This window comes from Hydra vulgaris, chromosome 09, assembly GCF_038396675.1.
Source record: "Hydra vulgaris chromosome 09, alternate assembly HydraT2T_AEP".
NCBI classification, from domain to species: domain Eukaryota; kingdom Metazoa; phylum Cnidaria; class Hydrozoa; order Anthoathecata; family Hydridae; genus Hydra; species Hydra vulgaris.
The window spans coordinates 48,757,432-48,782,758 of NC_088928.1; the positions used below are offsets into that span (position 1 = coordinate 48,757,432).

Consider the following 25,327-nt stretch of genomic DNA (forward strand, 5'->3'; position numbering starts at 1 on the left):
TGAATTAGATTAGATAAAGTTGAACAATAAAATCTTTTATTGCTAGCAAAATAATAATAAGATTAAACTGATGCAGAATTTATAATGATGATAGAGCAGTCTTTATCTGTAATCTAAAATTGTTTTTTGTTTTTAGATAATGATTGTATTAATTTATTTTTTTTGTTTATTATTTTAAATATTGGTAGTACACGCCATTGTAATAGTATTAACTATAATTTTTCTATTATTTATTAATCTTTTTTTTTCTTAAAAATTTATTTTTCCACTTTAATAGCAGTTATTTCCATTTAAATGTTTTTGATTTGTTTAAATATTTTTGTCTACAAAATTATTTTCACCTACAAAATTATTTCTTGGTGTGTAAGGAATTGAAATTGCAAATAAATATAAATTGTCTCTTAAATATTATTTTTTTATTTTATTATATCTTTTTTATAGGATTTAGTGCATGGCGATTTGCAACTAAAAAACATATACCTTTCAGATGTTCAAACTATAAAACTTTCAAATTCTTGTATTATGTGGAGGTTGTCTGAGCATATCGAAAAAAGTTATGTTAAGAACAAGTAAATTTTTGTTATTTTTTAAAGATTTTTTTAATTGCAAAAAGACAGAAGCATTATAATAGTATCACCCAATCAAATCAAATCAAATATATTTCGAAATAAGTAATAACATTTCAAAGAAATTTACAGTAGTACAAGTACTAATATAAAGTAAATACCTGTATATACAACATTATGTTATAGTCAATGATGAAAATAGTAATGATAACTGATATCAATAATACTAATTATTATAAAAATAATAGCAATAATAACAATAATAGTAATAATAACAACGACAAGAATAATAATAATAGTAGTAATATTAATAATATTAGTAGTAATAATAATAGTAATAATAATAATAATAATGATAATAGTAATAGTAACAATAATGATAACAATTATAGCAAACAGAGAGTTTCAAAAATAAAGACAATAACAGCAGCAACAAAAATTTAGTAAATAATGGCAGCAACAACAAAGATTTAGTACGAAGTAGTTAAATGAAAAGAGATAAATAAATGGATAGATAAATAAAGTGTCAAAATATTAGGACTAATATTAATAATATTAAAAAAAAAAAAAATTTAAAAATGGCAGAAGGTAGAAAACCAGAGAAATTAGATGTAGATGAATAAGTAAAGAATTTTAAAATGTTAAAAGTATCAAATTAAGAACTGAAGGATCACAAGTTGAGAGATATAATAAAGAATTTCGATATTAATTTGGAGAAATATTTAATTGTACTTTTTTAACAAATAATTAAAAAGGTTAATTTTGAATTCAGAGATTAAATTAAGAGATTTTAGATCAGGAGGTAGTTTGCTCCGTTAGCTAATACATTGATATTTAATGGATTTCCATATTTAGCAGAGTGGTGTTTTGGAATAACTAAGTTTAAACTACTGATGGAGCAAAGAGGATAGTGACAAATTGTACTTGTAAAGAAATTGTTGAATGATAGTAGAAGGTTTTTGTGATGGTGATTCCAGACAAATTGGCAGTTAAGGAGTAGGTTGCTTAATTTTAATATATTGGAGATAAGGTATAGCACACTAGATTTAAAGTTATTATACAGAAAATATATTATTTTCAAGGCTTTAGTTTGGAGATGGGACAACCTTAAAATGATTTGTTAATAGGATTGTCCCTATAGGCTTAGTCTGAAATTTAAGTGCTTATTAATTGGTGCCAGATTGGATTTAAAGATGATCAGCTCTGTTTTGTTAGAATTGAGAGAAAGTTTTAATAGAACGAAGCCACTAAACAAGATTTCCAAGGTCATGATTAATATATTTGTTGATTGTTTGAAGTGATTTTTTTTTAAGTGATTTGTCAACCAGTAGCATGTTAGTATCATCAGCAAAATGGTAAGCAGTTGCAAATTTAAAAAAGTATTTAAGTCATTAATAAAAAGAAGAAAACGAAGTGGTCCTAAAACTGAACCTTGCGGGATGCCATTTGAGCAATTCTTTAAATCAGATTTAGTGCCATTAATGGAAACAAACTGTTTCCTGTTATGGAGATATGAAGTAAACCATTTTAGTGTGATGTCTCTGATTCCATAGTTTTCCAATTTTGTGAGAAGGATAGAGTGGTCCACAGTATCAAAAGCTTTTTGTAAATCTATAAACACCATACATGCAAAGTGCTTATTATCTAGAGCTCTTCTAATCTTCTCAGTAATTTCAATAAGTGCCAGGGTTGTGGAATTTTTGCTTTGAAATCCATAATGATGTTGGTACGGGCACTTAAATTTTTCTAGAAACTTGTATAACCTGTTATGCATTGCCTTTTCAAAAAGTTTGCTTAGGTTGGAAAGAAGGGAAATGGGTTATAAATTGGAATGAATTTAGCTACTTTGAAAAGGGAATTTGCCAATTTTAAAAGAATTATTTATCATAATGCTAAGAGGTTTGGAAATTATGTGAGAGGTAACTTTTATCACTTTTAAGAGCATTATTAATAAGATTATATACCTCATCTTCACTCACAGGATCAATAAAGAAAGAATTAGCATTAGGAAATTAAGAAATTCACTATAAGCACATTTTGATGGCATGATTTCATTGAGTAGTTTTTCGTGAATAAAAACAAAATAATTATTAAATAGAATTGATATAGTGGCATGATCTGTGATGATATTTTCATTCAGATCTAGCTGAGTAGATGTTTTTGTAGTGATTCATTAATATTTATGATATTTTTTATGCTTTTCCATGTATTTTTTATGTTGTTCTTGTTGTCATTAAAATAAGTTATGTAGTATAATTATTTACTACTTTTAAACAAGTTGCTAATTTTATTTCTATAGAATTTAAATTTTGTGAAAAGTTCATTTTTAGTATTAATGTTTTACATCTTGGAAATTTTTTATAGAGTTTGTTTTTTACAGAAATAGATTTAAGTAAGCCTTTAGAGAGGTTTTAGAGTTTAGTTTAATTTGATTTCTTGTCAAAGTTTTATAGGGGTCTAAAACCCTAATAAATGATTTTAAAAATTGATTAATAGATTCATTCTTCATCTTATTTAATCATAACATAAAAATGTTATCAATGAGTGTTTATGGTTTAGGTGTTATACGAGTAGGTAGGATTATGGAAGGATTAAGAAAACGAGTAAGAACATAAGGTATCAAGGTAGTTAGAAATAGGATTAGATTCACTATAGCTTAGTACAGGCATGTCAAAGTGGCGGCCCGCAAGACCTTTTATGGCGGCCCCCAACATTTTAATCATCTTATTACATATGGCGGCCCGCAGATATGCATTTCAAAAATGTTTTATTAAAAACAACAATAAATAGTTTTCTGAACTCCTTTATTAAAAAAGGACATGAATACTAAATTAATTTTCTAATTTTTTATTAAAATTGAAACTCTGAAATTAAAACCATAAAAAATTATTAAAAAATTATGACGATATATTTTAATTTTAACAATCGATATGAGAAAATAAGGCGGGTGAATATAAAAAACCAATTGCTTTTACTCAGCGTTTTTGGAGTAGTTGTTCAGCTTTACGTGAATAAAGATTTAATATAAATCTTTTTTTTTTATAAATTTCAAACTTTTGCTTACGTAAAGCTGAACAATTACTCGAAAAAGCTAAGGAAAAGCGATTGCTATTTTTTATTCACCCGGCCTAATAGATTAGTTGTTATCTTGTTGTTGTTGTTGTTGTTGTTGTTGTTGTTGTTGTTGTTGTTGTTTACCATTGAGCTATTTTTGTTTTTTGGTTATTGTCACTAAAAATAAAATGTCTCATTCAAAACCAAGTGCAAGCAGAAAACGTAAAATTGAAGATGAAAAAAGAATTTTTCAATCAAAATGGGAAGTGCTATACTTTTTTACAAACATTAATGAAAGTATTATTTGTCTGATTTGTCAACAAAAAGTTAGTGTGCCGAAAGAATTCAATATCAAAAGGCACTATAAAACCCATCAGTAAAAATTTGAAATTTATCAAAAAGATAAAAGGATAGACAAATTAAATGAACTAAAAGTCAAACTAAAAAAGCAACAAAATATCTTTTTCATTTTGTGAACAAATCAAATGAACTCGTAGTCAAAGCAAGTTATAGTCTGGCACATTTAATTGCATTTCATTCCAGACCTTTCACTGACGGTGAATTTATCAAAAACTGCCTAATTAAAACTGCAAAGATTCTTTGCCCTGAAAAAATAAAAGATTTTAACAACATAAGCCTTTCAAGAAATACAGTTGCTGAGCGTGTTAATGACATAGCAACAGATTTGAGAAGTCAGTTAACAAAAATCTGCAAGGATATTGAGGCCTTTTCAATTGCTGTTGATGAAAGTACAGATGTCAAAGATGTTGCTCAGTTGTCTGTTTTTATCAGAGGTTGCAATTTCAAATATGAAATTACAGAGGAACTTCTTGAGTTGATTCCAATGCATGGTACAACAACAGGTGCAGACATTTTTTTGGAGATTGAAAAAACACTGGACAAGTATGAACTTCCAATTACTAAACTTGTGTCTATAGTTACTGATGGAGCACCCGCTATGATTGGTTTAAAGAAAGGTCTTGTTGGTAAATTAAATGAGAAAATTAGCAAAAAGAATAATACAATTTTCATTGTATCATTCACCAAGAAGTATTATGCGGAAAAACAATTGATCTGGGTTATGTGATTAAAAGAATAGCATCTGTTATCAACTTTATAAGAGCAAAAGGACTAAATCATCGTCAGTTTGCTTCATTGTTGAATGAAAATGACAGCGAATATGAGGATTTACCATATTACACTGAAGTTCGATGGTTATCATGTCACAAAGTACTCAAAGCATTCAATCATCTGAAAACTGAAATACTTTTGGAAACAAAAGGGCAAGATATTTCAGATATAAAAAATACCAAGTTTCTTCAAGATTTAGCTTTTCTAGTTGATATCACAAAACACCTGAATGATCTGAACATTATTTTGCAAGGAAAGAACAAATTGGTCACCACAATGTTTGATAATGTCAGAGCTTTTCAAACTAAACTTTTACTCTGGGAACGCCAAATTGAACAAGAAAATTTGGTACATTTTGAGACGTGCAAGTCTATAAAGCTGCAAGACCCAAATTTTATGTTCAGCAGCTACTCAAAAAATATAAACAATATAAAACAAGATTTTGAAGTAAGGTTTCAAGATTTCAAAAAATGTGAACCAAAGTTTGCTTTGTTCACCTCACCATTCAACTTTGATATTGAAAAAGTGGAAGAAGATCTGCAAATGGAATTAATTGAACTTCAGTGTGATTCTGTTCTCAAACAACAATTTACTGATGTTGGTGTACCCAAATTTTATTCATTTTTACCGCCACATCAATTTCCAAAGATGATTCAATTTGCTTGTCAAATATGTGTAATGTTTGGCAGTACTTATCTTTGTGAACAACTTTTTTCGCACATGAAACAAAATAAAACCCCTGAGAGGTCCAGGCTTACTGATGAACATTTGTCTTCCATAATGAAAGTGGTAGCTAGCCAAAACATAAAACCAGACCTTATTAAGCTTTCAGCGAATAAAAGATGTCAAATTTCTGGAAAATCTAAAATTTTATGTTTGTTATTATTATTACAAAATACTCCTTGTTTATTTTTATTGAGTTCTTATTGTGTGAAATAAATAATGCAAAATTAAACTTCTGTACTTTTTTTAATAATATTGCAGTGATTTGGTAGATTTTAAATATAATTATAGTCTTGTTTACTTCAAACCTTAGCAAAAGGACAGTTTGGGTTGAAGAGTTACACTTCATTCATAAGAAAAATAAGTATTAGCTTGAGCGGCCATTATAATATTTCCTTAGGCTAAAGAGGCCCCCATACCAAATTGAGTTTGACATGCCTGGCTTAGTAGATCTGCATTGAAATCACCCATTAAAAGATCAATTTTTGTTCTTTGCTCAACTTTTTTAGAAGTGGAGTTAAAAATGTTGTATTAAATTCATTTTGATTCATTGATGGGTGATGATGTATAAAACAAATTAGGACATTTATTTTGTGGGGCTTAATGATTTCAACAAAAACAGACTCAAGTAATTTTGGTAAGTAAATCTTTAAGTCATGACGAACTACATAATTTAAATTAGACTGCAGATATAAAAGAGCACCACCTTTTTTGGTCTCAGTGGGGTAATGCTCAATGTTGAATCCATTAATAGTTATGTCAGTTATATTGGTATCATTAAGGTATAAGTTGGATTAAGTAATCCCTATTGCCATAGGTATGATATTTAATGTGCTGATAAAATTGCATAGTTCATCAATGTGATAGGGAAGTGATGCAATGTTAAGGTGAAGATATAGATCTGAATTAGATTTGATAGCTTTATTAAAATCAATAACATCATAGAATTTATAATTTATAGCAGAACCAGAGATTGAAATTAAGAACTTAAAATAGTATTAAGTTCTTTGTTTCTTAAATGAATTGGAGATTTAAAAATTTGATGATACAGTTAGTGGATTTTTGGCATGATAATGTTGTTAAGAGCTCGTTATCAGTAAGTAAACCAAATGGCATGTTTTTAGATATACAGTTGAAACAATACCATTCTGAAGAGTCTTCCGTGAGAAGATTATAAGTGAGCAAATCTATTTGGTTGCACTTAGCATGAACCTATAACTGCAGCAGTCATAAAAGATGGCTTTGTGGTTATCTGTTACTGTTTTAAAACAAAAGATGCAGAGTATTTTATTTTTCATAATTTGATAGGCAGAATGTTATTACAATGTTTTATTATTGATAAGCACAGAGGCTAATAAAACAACTTAAGTGTGATTAAGGATATAATGAATAAGATGAGATTATAATGAGAGAGTAGTTATGAGGCAAAATGGATTTGTGTAAGAACAGTGTTTATAAAACAGTACAGGTAGGTTATGCAAAATTAGGTAGATAGTTTTGACAAAATTGAGTAGATGTTGACAACTAACTATATAATATATATATATAATCACTAATATAAGTATTGAGATAAATATATAGATAGTTATATAGGTATATGGTAATATATTTATATATATGAATAAGTTATATGTTATTATAGATATATTATAAAGTAATGAGAATAAATAACCTACAAATATTAATAAATTGTACAGAAAAACAACAAACTAATGTGGCTAACCAATAGCCATCAAAAGGAAAAAAATAACGAAGTTAAAGTATCTTTAAATCTTTTGCTTTCCAATAGATTCGTGCTATTTTTTTTCGGTTTTTCTTTTTATTTATGTTATACTATTCTTCTTGTTTCTTTTCTTTTTGCTTTGTTGGATAATCTGAATTATGGCTCGTATTTTCATTTGCTACTTTAGGGTTACTTTGTATTAATATCGTTGACAATTATTTTGATACTATTTTATTTACTTGTTTATCTTTTTGATTGATTTAATAATATAAATTTGATTGATCAATAAATATAAACTTCGACTCGATAAAATAATAAATCAAAAGTCTGAAAAAGAGAGAAAGTTATAAAAAGTTTTTGATTAAAAAGCTTTTTTAAAAATTAAAAATTTTTTTAACTTGTAACTAGCACTAAAACTTTGCTTTGAGATTTCACTAAAATAAATATATAATAAAAAAAGAAAAATTTAAACTTTAACAAAAAGTAACCTACAACAATGGTTTCATAAATTTTTTTTCTGCTTTAGATTGTAAATGTATTACTAATTACATGTGTTACATAATTTAAATTTTAAAATTCAAAAGTCCACCCTCAACTATTTTCAATAATTATGTCTTGCTTGGAACAAAAATAAGTAAAGCCTGTTTTTTTTTTTTTCTATGCTTCCACCATTAGATTAAATGCCAACCTGTTTTTAAAAAGTAAATACCGATATATTATCTATACCTATAGTAATGTGTAAGACAAAAGTTTTTTTCGTTGTAATGTTTTCATAAGGTCCAGACCTTATTTAGATCCTATGTAGAGATAATACCTAGAAATCACACACAAACAATTTGGTTCTGTGTTGGATAAAGATTTAAAACATTAACAACCTTAATTATTATTAAAAATTTTATTTTTCAAAATTAAAACTAAACAAATATTTAGATAATACATTAATATATTGAAGATCCTGAAGTTAACCATACTCATCTTAAAAAAATCAGCATAAAATGATTCTTTATTTTCCACATCAAATTTATCAAAGTATCAGGCAAATCTAATCAGTGTGCATTAATATGAATTTAAATTCTTTAATGGTATGAAGATGATTTGCATATGTAAAACTGTTTGTAAAAAGATTTTTTATAAAACATTTTTTAAGAATTATTATCAAAGACTTTTTATAAAAGAATTTTTATAAAAAATTTGTTATAAAAGACTTTTTATAAAAGATTTTTATAAAAAATTTGTTATAAAACATTTTTTATAAAAGATTTTTCATAAAAGATTTTTCATAAAAGATTTTTCATAAAAGATTTTTCATAAAAGATTTTTCATAAAAGATTTTTTTAAAAATTAAACCTACTTTCTTTCCAAGGCTCCAGAGGCAACCGTTTAATTTTATTTGCAATTCTCTCTACCCTAATCTCTGAACCACAAATGGCTGTTGTGCTGAGAGAAAAGGAAATCACACTTTCAGAGACACACTGTGTATTTGAACCTTGAATCTCTGGATTGTTGTGTGTTCTACCATTAGTCTGATACTACATTGATGTATGAAAACTGACAATGAAATTCCAAAAATTACAAATAAAAGTTATTCTATTTAAGGAAAAATTGTTATAATATATAAGTATGTAAGTTTTTGATAAATGATGACAAAGTCATTTTTGATTGTTAAAATAATAGTATTTTAAGGTATTTCATTTTAAATGTGATTTGAACTTAATATTTATCACAAAAAAAAACATTTCTTTTTGTAAAGGCTTTTAGTTTGGTATTTCATAGTTAATTTTATCAAGTATTGCTATCATTTTGAGCAGCCATAGTGCACTGATTAGCACGCTTGCCTCAGAAGCTAGAGATCTGTGGTTTAATGCCACCTCTGGGCAAGTTATATAACATCGGTATGGAAGGAGGCGTGAACTTCCTTTCAAATGCTCTTCTGTGGTGCTCTGTGATAAGACTGTAAAGACTTCTTGGGGTACCTAAAAGTTTTGGGGCACCTAAAATTAAAAAAAAGTAGTTAGTTTTGTTCAATATTAAAATTAGAATTGTATATAGCAAACATTCTTTTAAGAAACCTTTTTATTTCTTTTTCCTATTCCTTATAATCAGAAAATTCTTGAATCTTGAAATTTTAATTTTGTTAATTTTTAAAAAAGTTTGATCTGCATATGCATCTTCAAACACTTCAATAATTTTTTTAATTGAGTGTAAAAAGGATTTTTATTTGACTGAAAACTGTAAACAATTTTTAATTTAAAATCTTTGCTTTTAAAAGTGTTTTTATCTTTATTTTTCTAAACTTAGCTAAATACTAAACATCTAAGTTCTTTAGAAAAAGTAATTTCCATAAAATGTAAGGCATCAAGCCAAGTACTTTTAGCTGGATGGCAGCCTTCCTAACCGGGTGCGGTCAAAGAGTCATACAAGGTGACTAATCTGATTGGTTGAAGTATTCAGTGGAATTTTTGATAAGTTCAATATTAAAGCTGATCCTCATCATGATCTCTAAGAAGATGTTAGAGAAGCAAAACAATGGCAACACAAAGCAAACAAAACAATTTTGAGGTGTCAATAACTCTCTTGTCAAGGAAAATAGCTTTGTATATGCACATGTTAAATGTCATGCACCAGGTGTAGATCTATCCAACTACGCAGTCAATGTCCTATTAGAGAATTTGGTAGTAAAAAGTTTCTTTGACAATCACAATTAGCAACCTACTTGGCTTGCACATAATATTTACCTGACACCCTGGCAAGACAAGCTCAAAGTATGACCTCGGCATCAATATAAAAAACCAAATAAAATTGGTAGAACCAAGTTGCGTTAGGTTTGTTAAAAATTACCTTCTATTATTGGGACATTGTTAGCTTTTTGTGTGCTATATACAACTTATGTTACAACCACTTTCAAAGTCCTCTGTAAAATCTTTATTATTTTCTACTAAACTTATATGAACCATACTAGTCAACACTTTCAAAAATCAATTTTGCTAATAGTTCCATTTCAAATTGAGAAATACTTTTAAGCATGTTTCCTGGAATCGGAAATAATCAGATATTTTTTTCTTTTCCCTAAAAGAAAACGTTGATTAATTAGATCAGGCAAAAGGCCTTCCAAAAAATTTTTTCAGCGGCCTTGCTTGTCAAGGTTCGTGTTTCGGAGAGTTGAGAGAGGGTTATGAGCACAATTAAGTAGTCTCCTCATCTATAGTGGCCTTCTCGGCCTTGGGGAGGTAAATTAACAAAAAAAAATTTATAACAGGTCACTTGGTTCATCAGCAATTCGTTAATAATAATAACTGTTTGAGTTTTTGCATTTAGTTAAATATAGTTTCAGTCTTCACTGATTTAAAAACAACTAGAAAATTAAAATGTTATCTAACAGATACTGCTATTTAAGTTTTATCTTGGATATCTGTTGAATTATCCAGAGCAGAATTTTTTTCAGTCTTTCAAGTTATTTAAAAATTTGGTTTCATCTCATGAAAAAATCTGTATGTTTTATTTGGTTTAGCCATAGTTTTGATAGTTAACCATAATTTTGATATTTAACCATAATTTTGATAAGTAACCATAATTTTTATAGTTAACCATAGGGAAAAAAAAATCTTTATGTGCTTGTTTACTATTGTAGAATTAATGTTAATTAAAACATTAAGAAACAAACAAACATCTCATCCTTTAATAATTCCATGTTTTATTCATATAAAAAAAAAATATATTTCATGTAACATTATGTCTTATATAGTAATTTTGATTTAATTAAGAAATATTAATTTTAGGCATTTAAATCATTGACTACAGTCGATGATTTAAATCAAGGCATTTAAGTCATCGACATTGGTCAAAATAAACTTCTTTAAGTCCTAAATCTTTTTGAAAAATTAGAAACAATTTTTCCTCACCAAAAATTAAAGAATCTAGAAAAGCATGATTGCCCAAGAAAGGATTTTGCTAAATTGTTTTCTGATTTGACTATTGAAGGAAAAGTATACACTGTAAAAATAAATTTATTTGCCTAAATGCCATAAGTTTTGATGAAATAAATTTTGATTTTGCCTAAATGCAATAAATTTTGATTTATATAATTTTTACTCAATTTATTGATAAAAAAACTTGTTGCGTTGGTTTAACAAGGTTCTAACTGATTTTTTTATATTAGGAGAATAGCAAACAAATCTTTTTTTCTTTTTTTTCATGTCTAAGTATTTAATTATATAAAAGTAATTATATAAAAGTATTTATATAATAATAATAATTATTTATTTACGTATTTTTATATTTTTTATTTTTTATATTTTTCAATATTTTTTTTATATATTTTATTTATATTTTTATATTTTATATTTATGTATTATTATATTTTACATCAACTAAAAAAGAATGCATAAAAAAATTAAAAAATAGTAATATAAATAATTTTAATTTAACACAAAAAAAAATTAAAAGGTTTTTTTCTAAATTCTCCTAATATAAAAAATTAGAACCTTGTCAAACCAATGTGACAAACTATATACTCCAGAGTTGATAAAAAAGTCATCACTGATTGCTTAAAACAGGCATCCATTTTTAAATTTGGGCTTACTTCTGACAGTTTGGGAGTTGCATTAACTGATGAATTTTAATCTCAGCAAATTCACTGACAATTATTATTGTAATGTTATTGATATTCTTATATTGATGAGAGAGAACACTCTTACTAAGTCTTCTATTTGAAATCTTCTCATATTATCTTTCTTCTTATGGAAACCATTTATCTTTATTTAACTTGTTACAAAGTTACCATCTACTAAGGTTGCTTTTCTTTAATGTGTTGCCATTACACTACTTTTATTTCATTCTTTACTTCAATAAATGGCTTACTTTTTTTTATTTTAAATGTTACATTGTATGGTTCTTCTAATTATGACCATTTTTTAGACAACCTCTAAAAAGGCACTGTAAAAAGGAATTATGAAAACAAATAAAAACTTTGCATGATATGCTAAAGCTTGGTTTCCAATAGTTGTAGAAATCTACAATTGTGCAATTTTGTTGTACAACTATTTCAAAAATTGATTTGTTTATATTTCTTTAGATATTGTTTTACAACATTTTGTTGAACAACCAACGTTGCGCATCTTATACTCAAAAATGTTTCCATTATAAAACAAAATTGATGTGCAATTGTTATACTATTTTTACATTTTTAACAATTATTGGAAACCAAGCTTAAGGATACTTTTATGGTAAAAAGTCTCTTAATTTATAATAATTTATGATTATTTTGCTACTTTAACTATTAAATACCTTAAATAGTTAAAAAGTCATCTCACATTTTTAGATGTCACCTAATAGGTCTGAAATATAAACATTGAATATTTATAGACTCATCATTCAAGAAATATATTATTTTGCTAGTTTTTTAAAAAGAATATCTGTTTCTTTGCGATTGTCATATATTCATAAATTATAAAGGTTATCGTGAATCCAAAATACTTTAATGGAGATTTTTTTACCATGTTTGAAATAAAATATCAGTTGTAACTCTTAATATTGCCACATAATAAAAGAAGCAAAAATTATATATATATTATATAATATATATTAAAAAAAGGGAACTTATAATAATTATTATAATTTTAAAATAAAAGTTTCAATCTGCTAAATCTGCATCAGTTAGTTCAATCATTACATTATGGCAATTTAACAGTATATAAACAATATTTATTCAATAATTAATCAAATGTTTAGAGAACTTAGTACTGTACAAACATTTTAGAAACTATAATATATATTTTCATATCTCAATGATTCTAGATTCTTATTGATTGTAAACTATTTGCAACATGATATTATAAATAAACAGTGTGTTTTTGATTTATTATTTTACTTAAGTCATGTGTAAAGTTCTAACAGACAGAAAAAAGCATTTTTGAGTGAAATTTATTATGCTATTTTTATTTAAAATTTTAAATAATGCTAAAAAACTGCTTTTGTAACCTAATCTAATAAAAAGTGTAGGCTATTTGAGTTTGGTCATAACCCATGAAAGGCAATGTCAATTAATAAGTTAAATATTTGAAGATTAATTTGGCACTATGTACAAATAGCAAATGGTTTTATTGTTGTTGTTGTTGTTGTTGTTGTTATGTTATGAATCATTGTTTTATTATATTATATTTATTCTAAGATTACAATAATTTTACTTTTAAAATTATATATATTTAGCCAAAGAATGAGAACATTTTTTCATTTAGTTACTAGGCTAACTATTGTTATATATTGGTTGTTAAATTAATTAGGTAGTTACTTGTTAAATTAATTAGGTAGTTACTTGTTAAATTAATTAGGTAGTTACTTGTTAAAGTATATATATAATATATAATATAGGTATAATATATAATATAGGTAGTTACTACTTGTTAAAGTATATATAGTATAATATAAAGTATAAGTAATAAAACTGATAGTCATTGTTTCAATTCTTTTTTTACATTCAGCTGCACTCATTATGCTCCTGAGATTTTTTTAGCAGACAAACCAGTATATACAAAAGAAACAGATATTTGGGCATTTGCTTTAACAATTTTGCAATTATTTACCTTGGAAAAACCATTCAAAACAATGACATATTTTGAGGTATGTATTTTTAACTTTAAAGATAGCTAAGTCTAATAAATAAATATTTTAATTTAAATTTTTTTTCTTTAGATGAAGAACTTTTTTCATGAGTATTTGAATAAATGTTCTTCGTATAGTTCAACTTTGGCATTTATGAATTTAGAATCACCGTAAGATTTTTTAATTTTTTTTTCCATGTTACACATTAACATATTTTTAATTGATAATAGTTTTCAATGACCTAAATGTTTTATTTTTTGTTATACTTTTAGAGCATTTGCTCAAAACAGTTTTTTTTTTAATTATATTTACCTCTTCAAAGATATGGGGGCACTTTTTCAAAAACATACTGTTTACCTATCAATCTTAAATAAAAATCTTAAAGAAATCCACTGTAGAAAGAAGTAAGTTGATACTACCAAGGACACAGTAAGTTTGATCTCAGTACATCTTGCTTATAAATCATACACTCTGGATGTCATATGGTTTCTTTAGTCTGACATTAAAAATTTGAATTCAGGAAACACTTGTTTAATGCTAACTTGAGTCTTTGGAAGTGTGATGGTGATTTTGAATACTAGTTGGATAAAGTTTAACCAAGGAAAAATTTATTCTCTAGAGTCTTTTTGAAAGTTGAGGTTCAACTCGTTTATTCAAACGGTTTTGCAAGATTTTTGACAGAATTTAAATTCTTTTTCTGTTTTTTTTTCTTGTTTCGAGTAGACTTGTTCCTATACTGCGGAGTTTTTTTGTTTTTAAAAAAATTTTGTTTTAATAATTTTTTAATAGCTTTAGCAGATAAATTACCTATATTAATTACAATTAACACTAATGTCCTGGTGTAAACTCCTCAGTTTAAGTTTTTGGGTAGCAGTAGTAAACTTCTCTAAGATAATTTTCAACTTTCTCATTAGTTTCCATGACGTAGCTTGATTACAAAGTGCTCTTTCAAATATTTTTCTTTGAGCTTTTTAATCTATTTAAATAACTGTAAAAGTGTATTTTGAATATGCTCAACCATATAGCCATGCTATCTGTCACCTACAGTAGTTCAGTACAGTATAGCTGTCACCTCCAGTAGTACAGTACAGCTGTCACTTACAGTAGTACAGTAGAGTATAGCTGTCCCCTACATTAAAGTGTCTTTGAATTACAATGTTTTAGAGTTTAAAGTAGGAACCAAATTAAAATATTTGTTTTAAAAGCTTATTTATAATTTGACATCTAATGACAAATAATGATCCCAAGACAACTTTGCTGGTATCTCAATGGTCCTTTTACTTTGATAAAAATTTTTTTTTTACTCAAATCATCTTTTAAACCAGGTTGCTTGTGTTCGCTAAAGTCTAAATTTAGTTAAATTAACTCTTCTGCCATTAAATGTGTAAAACAAAGCTTTTTTTTTGATTTTGTAAAAAGAGTAGTTTTTTGTTTGTGGGAAACAGTATTTAAAACTCAGAAGAAAAAAAAAATTTTTACTTTGGTAATTTTATCTTGGAAATTATAATTGCTTTATTGTTTTTACAGTTAACAAATTAGCAGTAGTAAAGGTAGAAGGAATAGAAGAGTGATAAATGCTCTTTTTTAGTAGGCAGGAAAACCAGTAAACCACAGTAAAGTTTAGAGAGTATTATAGAGTGTTCTAGAAAATAAAAATAATTTAAATTCTAATTGTAATTAATTATTGTAAAGTTTAATTATAATTGATTAAATTAATTAAAATTAATTAAAGTAATTAAAATTAATTACAATTAATTAGTTGTAATCCTAATTATGTTGCAGTAATTTGTTTCAATAATACTTGCACACGTAATAATAACTTAAAATGCTACAGTATGTTTTTAAAATAGTATAATGTAATATGTCACAGTAACATTTAATCCATTACAACCAATCACATGTTTTGAAGCCATTAAGGACTTGAGTTTCTAGGCAAATGCTAGGAGAAATTAACTTTGGCTTAAATTACTCTCCTGCTTCGAGACTTTTGATTGAATAAAGGCTAGTGATTATCTCCAAAAAAAAAATACTCATCTTGGGTAGATGTTATTCTGGCTACTGTCTTTTCAGTTTTTAAGGTAACTTTGTTGTTAGGTTGGATTAGGAGTAAAACAAATAAAAGTTGGATTAGGAGTAAAACATCTAGTTTTGTCAACAAAAAATTTTTGTTGATCGGCCAAAAAGGCTGACATATATATAAAACTGTTACTTTTTTCTGCCTAGGATGATGAATGCTGTGTCTTCTTGACTCTAGTTGTTGGCTTTTGCTTTTTTTTTTAATGGTAGTGACTATGCAAAATTTCTGTTATCTTTTAATAGGGGTTAATTTCTAAAACTTAGTTTAATGGTTCTGAGACCAGCTTTTAGTAAAGTTCTTTGAACTCTGTCATTGTTCTCAAAGTGGCTGATTTTAAAATACCAGAGTAAAATATTGGAGTATTAATAGTGTTATGTTGCACACGGAAGGTTTCCATGTTGGTGCTTTTGGTGTGCATTGTTGTGGCCATATGAGGAGCCCTTTGTTACAACTTTGGTTTTTGATTAGCAGCAATGAGACAACATAGATAGTGCATAGCACCCTATTTGTTAGGGTGCTATGCACTATCTATAATTAACTAAAGTTCTCTATTTATTTAAAACATGAACTGTTTTTGTGTTTTATGCAGAGGTGGAAAGTAACGAGTTGCATTACTCGTTGTAATTAATTAGTTTTTTTTGTAATTTTTTTTAAAAATGCACTTTTACTTGAATATATATTTTTTAAAGTATTGTACTTCGGTACATTTAAATCATATACATTACTGAGTAAAAAAATTTATTATGTGTTAGTACTGTTAGTACTCACAAAAAGTATGATTTAATTCTTTTATTTGATAAAAAAAAGCCCCTTTTTTATAACTTTGTTTTCTAATAATTTTTACTGATGTTTTAAGTGAAGTTAGTCCTAAACAAATTATGTCATGCAATTAAATTAAAAAAAAATTAAAAATATAGTATTTAAGTCAAAAGTTGTGTGATGTTATTTTTGGATGACCCCATATGAAAACATTAAACATGTGCACTGCTGATGTTTAGAGTTATAATCTTTCTTATTCAAGTTTAAAAAAAAAAAATTTAAAATAGTTTTTTAAAAGAAAATTAAAAAACTGTTAAAAAAGTAATGCAGTAATTTTTACAATGGGTACATTTTTAATAAGCTATTTTTTACTTATACTTGAGTATTTTTCAACCGGTAATGTTTACTTGTACTTGAGTAAAATTTCACTCAAGTAACAGTACTTTTACTTGAGTACAAAATTTTGTTACTTTTTCTACCTCTAGTATTATAATACTTAGAAATATTAAATATGAAAAAAACATTTATCTTTATTAACTGATAATGATAATGCTTCAATTAATGATGTACTGAAAATTCAGCATTTTTGCTAAAGTTTTGGCTTCGCCTAAAGCCAGGGGTTATGCTTGTTTTATCATCCACTTTTGCAAGTTATTTTTTGGTAATTAAAATTACTTAAGCTTGGTTTTCGATAATTGTAGAAATAATGTAAAATAGTTGCGCAATTTTATTGTACAGCAACTTTTACAGGAACCGATTTGTTTCTATTTTTACAATATTTGTTTTACAACATAAAATTTATTATACAACTGACTTTAAGTTGCATAACTTAGTTAGCAACACTAATTTCCATTGTAAAACAAGATTGTTGTGCAACTGTTGAACAACTTTCCCACAACAATTAGAAACAGCAAGTTTTAGCAACTCATATATTATTTATTAAATTTAGCGCTTTAGTCTTGATAGTTTAAAGAGATTAAATGCAATATTATTCGGCATAAAAAATGGGTTAATGAGTTCTTTTTTGCTGGTCAAGGTTGACCAGTAAAAAAAAAAAAGTTAAGTTTTAACTTCATATATAAAAAATTAATGTCTATATGCAACTGCTTCCTGTATTGTTTCCTTTTTATAACTATGATTTTGTATTTAAAAAAAAAAACTTATATAAAAAAATAAATTGCAAAAAGGCAAAGCTATAGCCTTGCAAGGATAAAGGCAAGCAAAAAGGCAAAGTCTTTAACCTTTCAAGGATATTTTATAATAATCTTGATTGATAGTTCACAAAGTGATAATGAAATATGTTGTGCATTAAAAGAAGTGTAATTGTAGTATTAAAATACATAATACAGTAAACTCCCGGTTATTCAAATCTCCTAGGGGAATTAGAATTTACTTTGAATAACCAAAAGTTCAAATAATTGAAAATCTTCTTTAAAGTGACATATTTCAAGTTACTATCAAATTTTAAAAGAAGGCGAGAGTAAAAAAAGAAAAAAAACTTTGAAATAAGATGTTTAAGTCTTTACCTTTTAAAAAACAAAAAAAAGTTAAAAAAATAAAATTTTTACAATTTATCTTCATCAACGAATCATGTTTTCCAAAACTTCACTTTTTTCTCTTAGGTCCAAATTCTTTATGATCATGGTAGTGTCTTCTTCGCGTAGACACCTTGTTAAAGTTTTCTTTGCACTATGTTTAATGTGTTCAATTTTTTTATTATTTTTTTTTACAAAAATACATACATATATTTTGATTACATTCAGTAAAACTATATTTCGAAATGCAATGTAATGTTGTCTTGAGCCAAAAAAAAACTTCGAATAACTGACAGGGTGTTTGACAAAGGGGAACAAAAAATTAATTGAACTAATTAAATTTCGAATAACTGCTGGTTTGAATAACTGATGGATATTTTCATGAGTTTGTAAAGGAAAATTTAAAGGGAATAAAAGTTGCTTTGAATAAGCAGGAAATTCGAATAAGTACCAGTTGAACAACTGGGAGTTTGCTGTATATAATTATTTAGCTGGCATCAGAAATTTCAAAATAATTGTCAATGGGCGTCTTCTTAGGGCCAAATGCAGGCTGGGTCGAAGTATTGTTTGTTAAAAATAATATAGTTAGATAGTTATGATAGTTAGATAAATACACAAGAAAACTTTAGCTGTATGAATGTAAATGGTTTGGCTTTGATGCATCCCTAGTTTCAATCTCTTTTTAACAAATTTTGAAGTAACTACTCATCCATTAAATTTTATTTTGTGCAAATTGATCAGATCTACTTGTTATTTGTAAGGCTAATATAAATTCAACAATTTAATCCTTAGATTTAAGTGTTAATGGCTATTATTATTTGGCTTAAGTATATACTTGTACATCAATTAATCTATTAGTTGTGAAGTTAGGTTTAAATCTTCTGACTATTCTACTATGTTCACCTACTCATTGTACTCTTTACTACTACTTTAAGGCTGACTGGGAATACTTTTGTGATTTTCTTAGTGATGGTCCTTGGATTGGTATTTTTTGTATCTTCTTCATTATCTCTTGGGTTCAGGTTGGCATGAAAGCTTTTATTCTTTTGCCTAGGGTCTTATACACTATCTATTATTGAGTCAAGATTATTCACTACATTGCAGAGAAACAGCTTAATCTGTTGTTAGACATTCAATCACTTTGACTTCTGTTGCTGAAGTTGTTTATTACTTTATCTCTTTTTCAGCTTGTTTTCAGCTTGCCCAGACAACATCCCTGTCACATTTTTGCAAAGGTTTCAGAATTCTCTTCAATACTCCTTAAACTATTTAACAAATCCTTAATTTAATATTGTTTTTTTTGCTTTCTTGAAATGGAAAATTTTCTAAAACTCTAACTCCTCTCATTATTGCTCAATCACTTATTTATACTCTTTGTTTGTGAAGTCATTCAGTCTTTAATTAACAAATTTCTTATATCTAATTTTGAGTCTAACACATACTGACAATCAATTTTGATTCTCTTGTTCTACTAATGACTTGTTAACCATTATAAAAGATTATGGTTCTTTAGTGTATTACATGCAGTGTGGAATAGGCTACTGCTTTTGAAAGGCTTTTAATAAAGTCAGGCATGATGGTCTTCTCCATAAGTACTTTTTATATAGTGTATCTGTTTTATATAGTGTGTTTTCAGTGCTTTCTGGGGCACCATAAAGTTTCATCCTTGATCCTGTGTTGTTCCTCATCTATATTAATGATCTTCCTGAAATTTGTTAACTCAAAAGTGGCTTTATTTACTGATGATGATCACTTTATCATCGCTTAGAACAGGCAACCAATCTTGAATGCAATTTCTCTTCTGGGACAGCTAAAGGCTTGCAGTGGATAGTGATTTTTAACCGAAACATAACTCAGTTGTTTACTGCCAATTATTACTGTGATATCGTTGATATTCCTATATTGATGAATGGCAGCATTCTTACTGAGTTCTCTACTTGAAGTCTTCTCAGATTGTCATTTGCAACTGACCTATCATAGAAATCATATACAATTATTGTGAAGTTGGATTTTGCTAGGATTGTCTCTCTTTATCATTTCTTATTCTTGATAAGAAATTTTTTAAGAAATTTTTATGTATTTCTTATCAGGAGTAAGAGAAGGATAAAGTGATAAAGATTAATGTGTAAGAGAAATAAGATTATAATAAAAGATGCGGAGGTTCAATGAGGTAGAGAATTATAAGACTAATTCTTTACCTCATTAAATCTCTTTTTTGCTTTTGTATGTAGTACTGTTGACATATTGTGGCTGGTTCTTTTAATTATATATTGTCCCATTTTTGTAAGTTTGCATCTCTTTCTCTTTTTTACAATTACTACTTTTTTTGTTTATGCAAAATATGACCTAATGTTCTCTTCCATCTCCATATTTTCTTCAGTTTGACAACTTGCAGATTTTAATAACTCTTCTTGTTCTTTTGCTCTGTTTTTTGCTTTTTGTTAGCTTCCAACTTAAATAGTGGTCGTTTGCAGCTTTTTTTTAACTTACAACTTGAATAGTGGTTGCTTGCATCTTTTTCTTAACTTAACTTCCAATTAGAATAGTGGTTGCTTGAAGATTGTTTTGAGTAAATTTGTTAAAAAAAAAAAAACTTAACTATAATCTTAAGTAATTAGAATAAATATAATTTTAATTTATTACTAATTACACTTATTATTATTTATTACTAACTTATTACACTTTTGAAATTTTATTAAATTTTTCACTTTTATTAAATACTTGATGCTTATTTTTTTCATATGTATTGGTTTTTATATTTAGATGTCACTGTCCAATAATATTACGTAAACTATTTAATGATATGCTATGCTTCAAACCAAATGTAAGATTTGCTTTATTCATGTCTTTATAGAAAAGTTGATAGAAAACTTTTAAATGTTTATCTTTAATTTAGGAAAGAAAGAATATTGCAGAGGTTCATAAAAACATCAGCGAGCTTTTGAGAAGTATGCTTTATATTTTCACTTTGTGTTAATATTATTTTTTAATATATAATATTTTATATTTTTATTTTTGTATAAATATATTTATCTTTATAAAGTTTATTTTAAAACTACTGGAAAAAACAAGCATGAAAAAATAAACGAAGTAACTTTTTTGTTTATTATCTGTAATTAGATTAATGTACTAACCTTGATAGAATCTAACTTTAGCTCTGACCATTGCTAAGCTTTTTAAACTTTATTAAATCTTTTTGTCTAGTAGCTCTAACTATAGAAGTTTATAAAATAGTTTGTTAATTTAGTAGCACCCACAAGAGAAAAAGAAAAGATTTATTTTACTTTTGACTGGAAATCACATATTGATATTGATTGCAAAAAAAATGAAAGTAGCATGGTGGTATAATTTTTTACATGTCTAAATAATATTCTTTTTTATATATTTCTAACATTACATAAATTACAAAATAAATGTGAAAGTAAAAAAACAACTAAAAAAAAGTACTCCTCAGTTTTTATTTCGAACCAAGTAATAATTTGAATACAATAATATAAGAAGATCAAACATTAAAAAAAAATTAATTATTCCTGTAGGAATCTAATAAAATTTCGAGCTTTTATTTTAGTGGTACTCATAAGCTTGTGCACAGAATAAGAGTCAAAACTATTTGATGCTTTTTTAAATGATATTTTAATATCTTTAATGTTTCTGCAAAGCTTTTTTGTTTTTTTTTCATTTTTCTTTTAATAATAGCCCAGTACTTTTCAATAACTCTCAATTCTGGGCAGTTTGGGGGGTTTTCTGTTTTAGGCACAAATTTCAAATTATGCTTTTTATACCATTCCATAGCTAGTTTACAATAATGAATTGAAGCTAAATCAGGCCAGAACACAGGTCTGTTATTGTGTGATTTAATGAGAGGTAAAAGGCGTTTTTGTAAACATTATTTAACATATATTTGACCAGAAAGTGTGAACTGAGAAATATAAGGTGCTGATTTTTTGCCACAACTGCAAATAGCTTGCCAAATTAAAGCTTTTTTAGTGAACTTGTCATGTTTTGTGTATTTAAATTTCTTATCTGCTTTTCCTCTATATTTGGCAATATAATAAACAGCACCAGGAATTTGTTGATGATCGTACTTGATATGAGTTTCATTGTCTTCAATAATACAGATATTTTTAGAAATAAAATTGTTATACAACTTTCTGCCACGGGTTCTTGCACTTTTGTGTTGAGTTTCAGAACGGTTTGGCACTTTTTGTGCTTTGAAAGAATGGAAACCATGTTTGCTTCTAACTTTTGCAACAAAACTATGAGAAAATCCATATATTTTTGCGCGTTTCCTTAGTGAAAGGCTTGGGTTATTCTTAAAATTGTTAACCAGTTTTCTAACTAGTTTTATATCTTCTAACTAGTTTTATATCTATCTTTATATTTATACCTTCCTTTCTTCCACCACCAGATTTACGTTTGATCAATTTTGTTTGAGAAAAATGGTGAATAACACGACTAACAGTGTATGGATGTATTTGCAACAATTTTGCTATCGAATTGTAGCTACTATTAGGATATTGTAAATACTTGTGCATAATTTTTTCTCTTATGTCTTCTTCTTTTGCCATTTTTAAAACTAATTTCAAGTTAAATCCAAAAACTAACATATTTTTTTGAAACCACAACATTTTGTAAACAAAATACAAAACAATTAAAAAGATTTTGATACAACTACTGAAAAAAATGATGTGCTTATTCTTTCACATTTATTTCGTGTTCACGCTTTATACGTTGTTATTGTTTGGGTTGTAATGTTGATATAGAGTGTAATTGTACAATATTGTTATAAGGTCTAATATTTTTACAGGGTGTAATGTTTTCAATGTTTATAAATTAGTATAGTACATATTAAAAAATGTCATTTTTGTAAATTCTTTTCAAGGTATTCTGATTTTTGTTTTAGAATTTTAATTTTGATAAAACTTATGTATTTTTTTTTTTTTTTTTGACATCTCAAAATTTTTTTTATGCTGAAGTGTCAATTAAATGTAATTCTAATAAATTTTAATTAAGGTTTTAAATTTAAACTAAATTCTATTTTGTCTTAAATTTTTTCAGGATTCAGGAGTTTCAGATAGCCGAAACTATCAAAAAATAAGTGCAAGTATGGTGTATGGAATACATCAAGAGGAAAATATGGAGGTTGATAATGGCGATTTTAATCCAGCAGAACAATTATCTTCGATTGATAATAAACAGACAGAGAAACTTTCTTTAATAAATAACTCAAATTTAATTATGCAAAATAATAAACTAAAACTTTTGATAAAAGACAAACATTCACGCTCGGCCCCATGTTCTCCAACACAAAATAAACTTGTTAACTTGTATTCTTTAGATGACTGTGATAAAGCACCAGAAGTAAATTTTTCAAAAGATTTAATAAGTTTAAAGGTTAATCAAAAAACAGTAGATAACAATGATGTAGATACCTATCAGCAATCATTCTATAGAACAAGTTTTCTACCAAACAAAAGTTGCAGCATCCAAGACCAAGTTGAAAACTTCAGTTCTGAAAAATCAAGATATTGTTTTGATAAAAATAAAAATAATCAAAGTGAATCTGATATTGACATTAAGACAGCTTCAATTTTACTTGATTTGTCTCAAGCAAACAGTTCTTCTCCTTATGTTGATATAAAATGTAATTCACATATTCAACAAATAAAACCATATATTCAAACTTTTAACAGTGCTGTAAGCACTCGTGAGGATTATGCTCCAAAGTTAGATAGTTTAGCATCTGTTGCAAAGGCTGATTTTGCTAAAATATCTCCTCCACCAACTCCACCAGATTCTCCTGAGCAAGTTCGTCGTGATACTTCTGATCAGCCAAAGCGTGAGTGGTTCCGGAACCCTAAAACACGGCAATATTTACAGGAACGCATTAATTTTGAGAGAGAACGCTTTTATGGGAAACGCAGTATTTCGTTTCAGGAAGAATCTAATGAATATACCGAAAATACTAAAAAAATTGCTAAAATGGCTCTTCAAGGTCCAAACCCATTTAATATAGGCATAAGTTTACCTCATCGGTTTTTTGGAAAAAAAGACATTCCTCTGAATCCTCCGCCATTCTCTAGTGAACTTTCTAGATTTTTTAAAAATGAGTTTGAAGAGAGTTCTGTCAAACACGATGACAACGATTTTTCAAATCCATACAGGTCATTACAAGATTTAGAATTGATAAGAAAAAATATATTTACTAGTTCAAACAATGCTTCTAATAAAACACAAAGTGAAATTCAATCTGTTGTTAAAGATTTTAAAGATTTGCAAGCAAGTAGCCCTAACCCTTTTATATCACATTTAAGTACCTCGCACGCTGCTGTCATCTCTACCATTAATGTTTTCACAAATAATCCTGGTATAGCTTCTGTTGGTACTACTTCAACAATTCAGTCTAGTTTTCAAGGTGGTAAGCCGATTGTTTCAAGTTCAGTTAATCGAAGTTATGGGGGTCATTCTGAGGGTAAAAGACAGTCAAGGAAAAATAAAGATTATGCTTTAAAAACAGATATTTATTCTGTTGCAGTTTCACATCAAATTCCTGAAACTAATAGTTTATCTGAAAACGGACAAACATTTCCAATGTTGAAACAACAAAGTATACAGCCTCGTCTGCTTGGCGTAAATACAAGATTTTCGACATCAGCAACCCAATCTTCTCTTCATTGTACAATAGCACCTGCTTCTAGAACTATATACATTTCTCATAATTCTACTCAAGAACCTATTCAGCTTTTTCCTAGAGCTCACTTTAATGGTTCTCCAGTAACATCTATTCAGTCTTTACAAGTTCTAAACCCTCAATTTATTACTGGATCTCCAATTATTTCTCAAGCTACTTTTCAAAAATCTGACTTAACAATGCCTCTAAAACCTTCTATAGATTCAACAATACTCTCTAGGTCTTCATCAGGTCATTTTTCTTCTCCTTCAGGGATCGAAGAGTCTCAAAACAAAAATTCAATGTTTACTTTTTCTGAAGAGCATTTGCCATCCATGTTTCGATTTATTGAGCGTAAAGATTTAAAAATTGAGGAGAGTTTAGGTCAGGTAAGTTAAAAATTTAGTTAATTTTATTAATTCAATTTATCTAGTTATGAAGGTCTTTGGTTTAGTATAAATAAGCTTATTACCTTTTAGTTTATGTTGTTTG

General features: G+C 27.1%; 1 protein-coding gene across 2 annotated transcripts in view; it reads left to right on the forward strand.

The window, feature by feature from the left end:
- LOC100199166 (uncharacterized) overlaps nt 1-25,327 on the forward strand; it is a 70,117-nt gene that overhangs the window by 35,801 nt on the left and 8,989 nt on the right. Inside the window, exons 15-21 of one of the 2 annotated variants that reach the window (XM_065805952.1) lie at nt 442-569; nt 13,674-13,812; nt 13,885-13,964; nt 20,929-20,989; nt 21,062-21,113; nt 21,413-21,507; nt 23,224-25,224. In XM_065805952.1, the coding sequence (XP_065662024.1) occupies nt 442-569; nt 13,674-13,812; nt 13,885-13,964; nt 20,929-20,989; nt 21,062-21,113; nt 21,413-21,507; nt 23,224-25,224 (2,556 nt within the window). The remainder of the gene's footprint in view (nt 1-441; nt 570-13,673; nt 13,813-13,884; nt 13,965-20,928; nt 20,990-21,061; nt 21,114-21,412; nt 21,508-23,223; nt 25,225-25,327) is intronic. The other variant, XM_065805953.1, reaches the window with a different exon arrangement.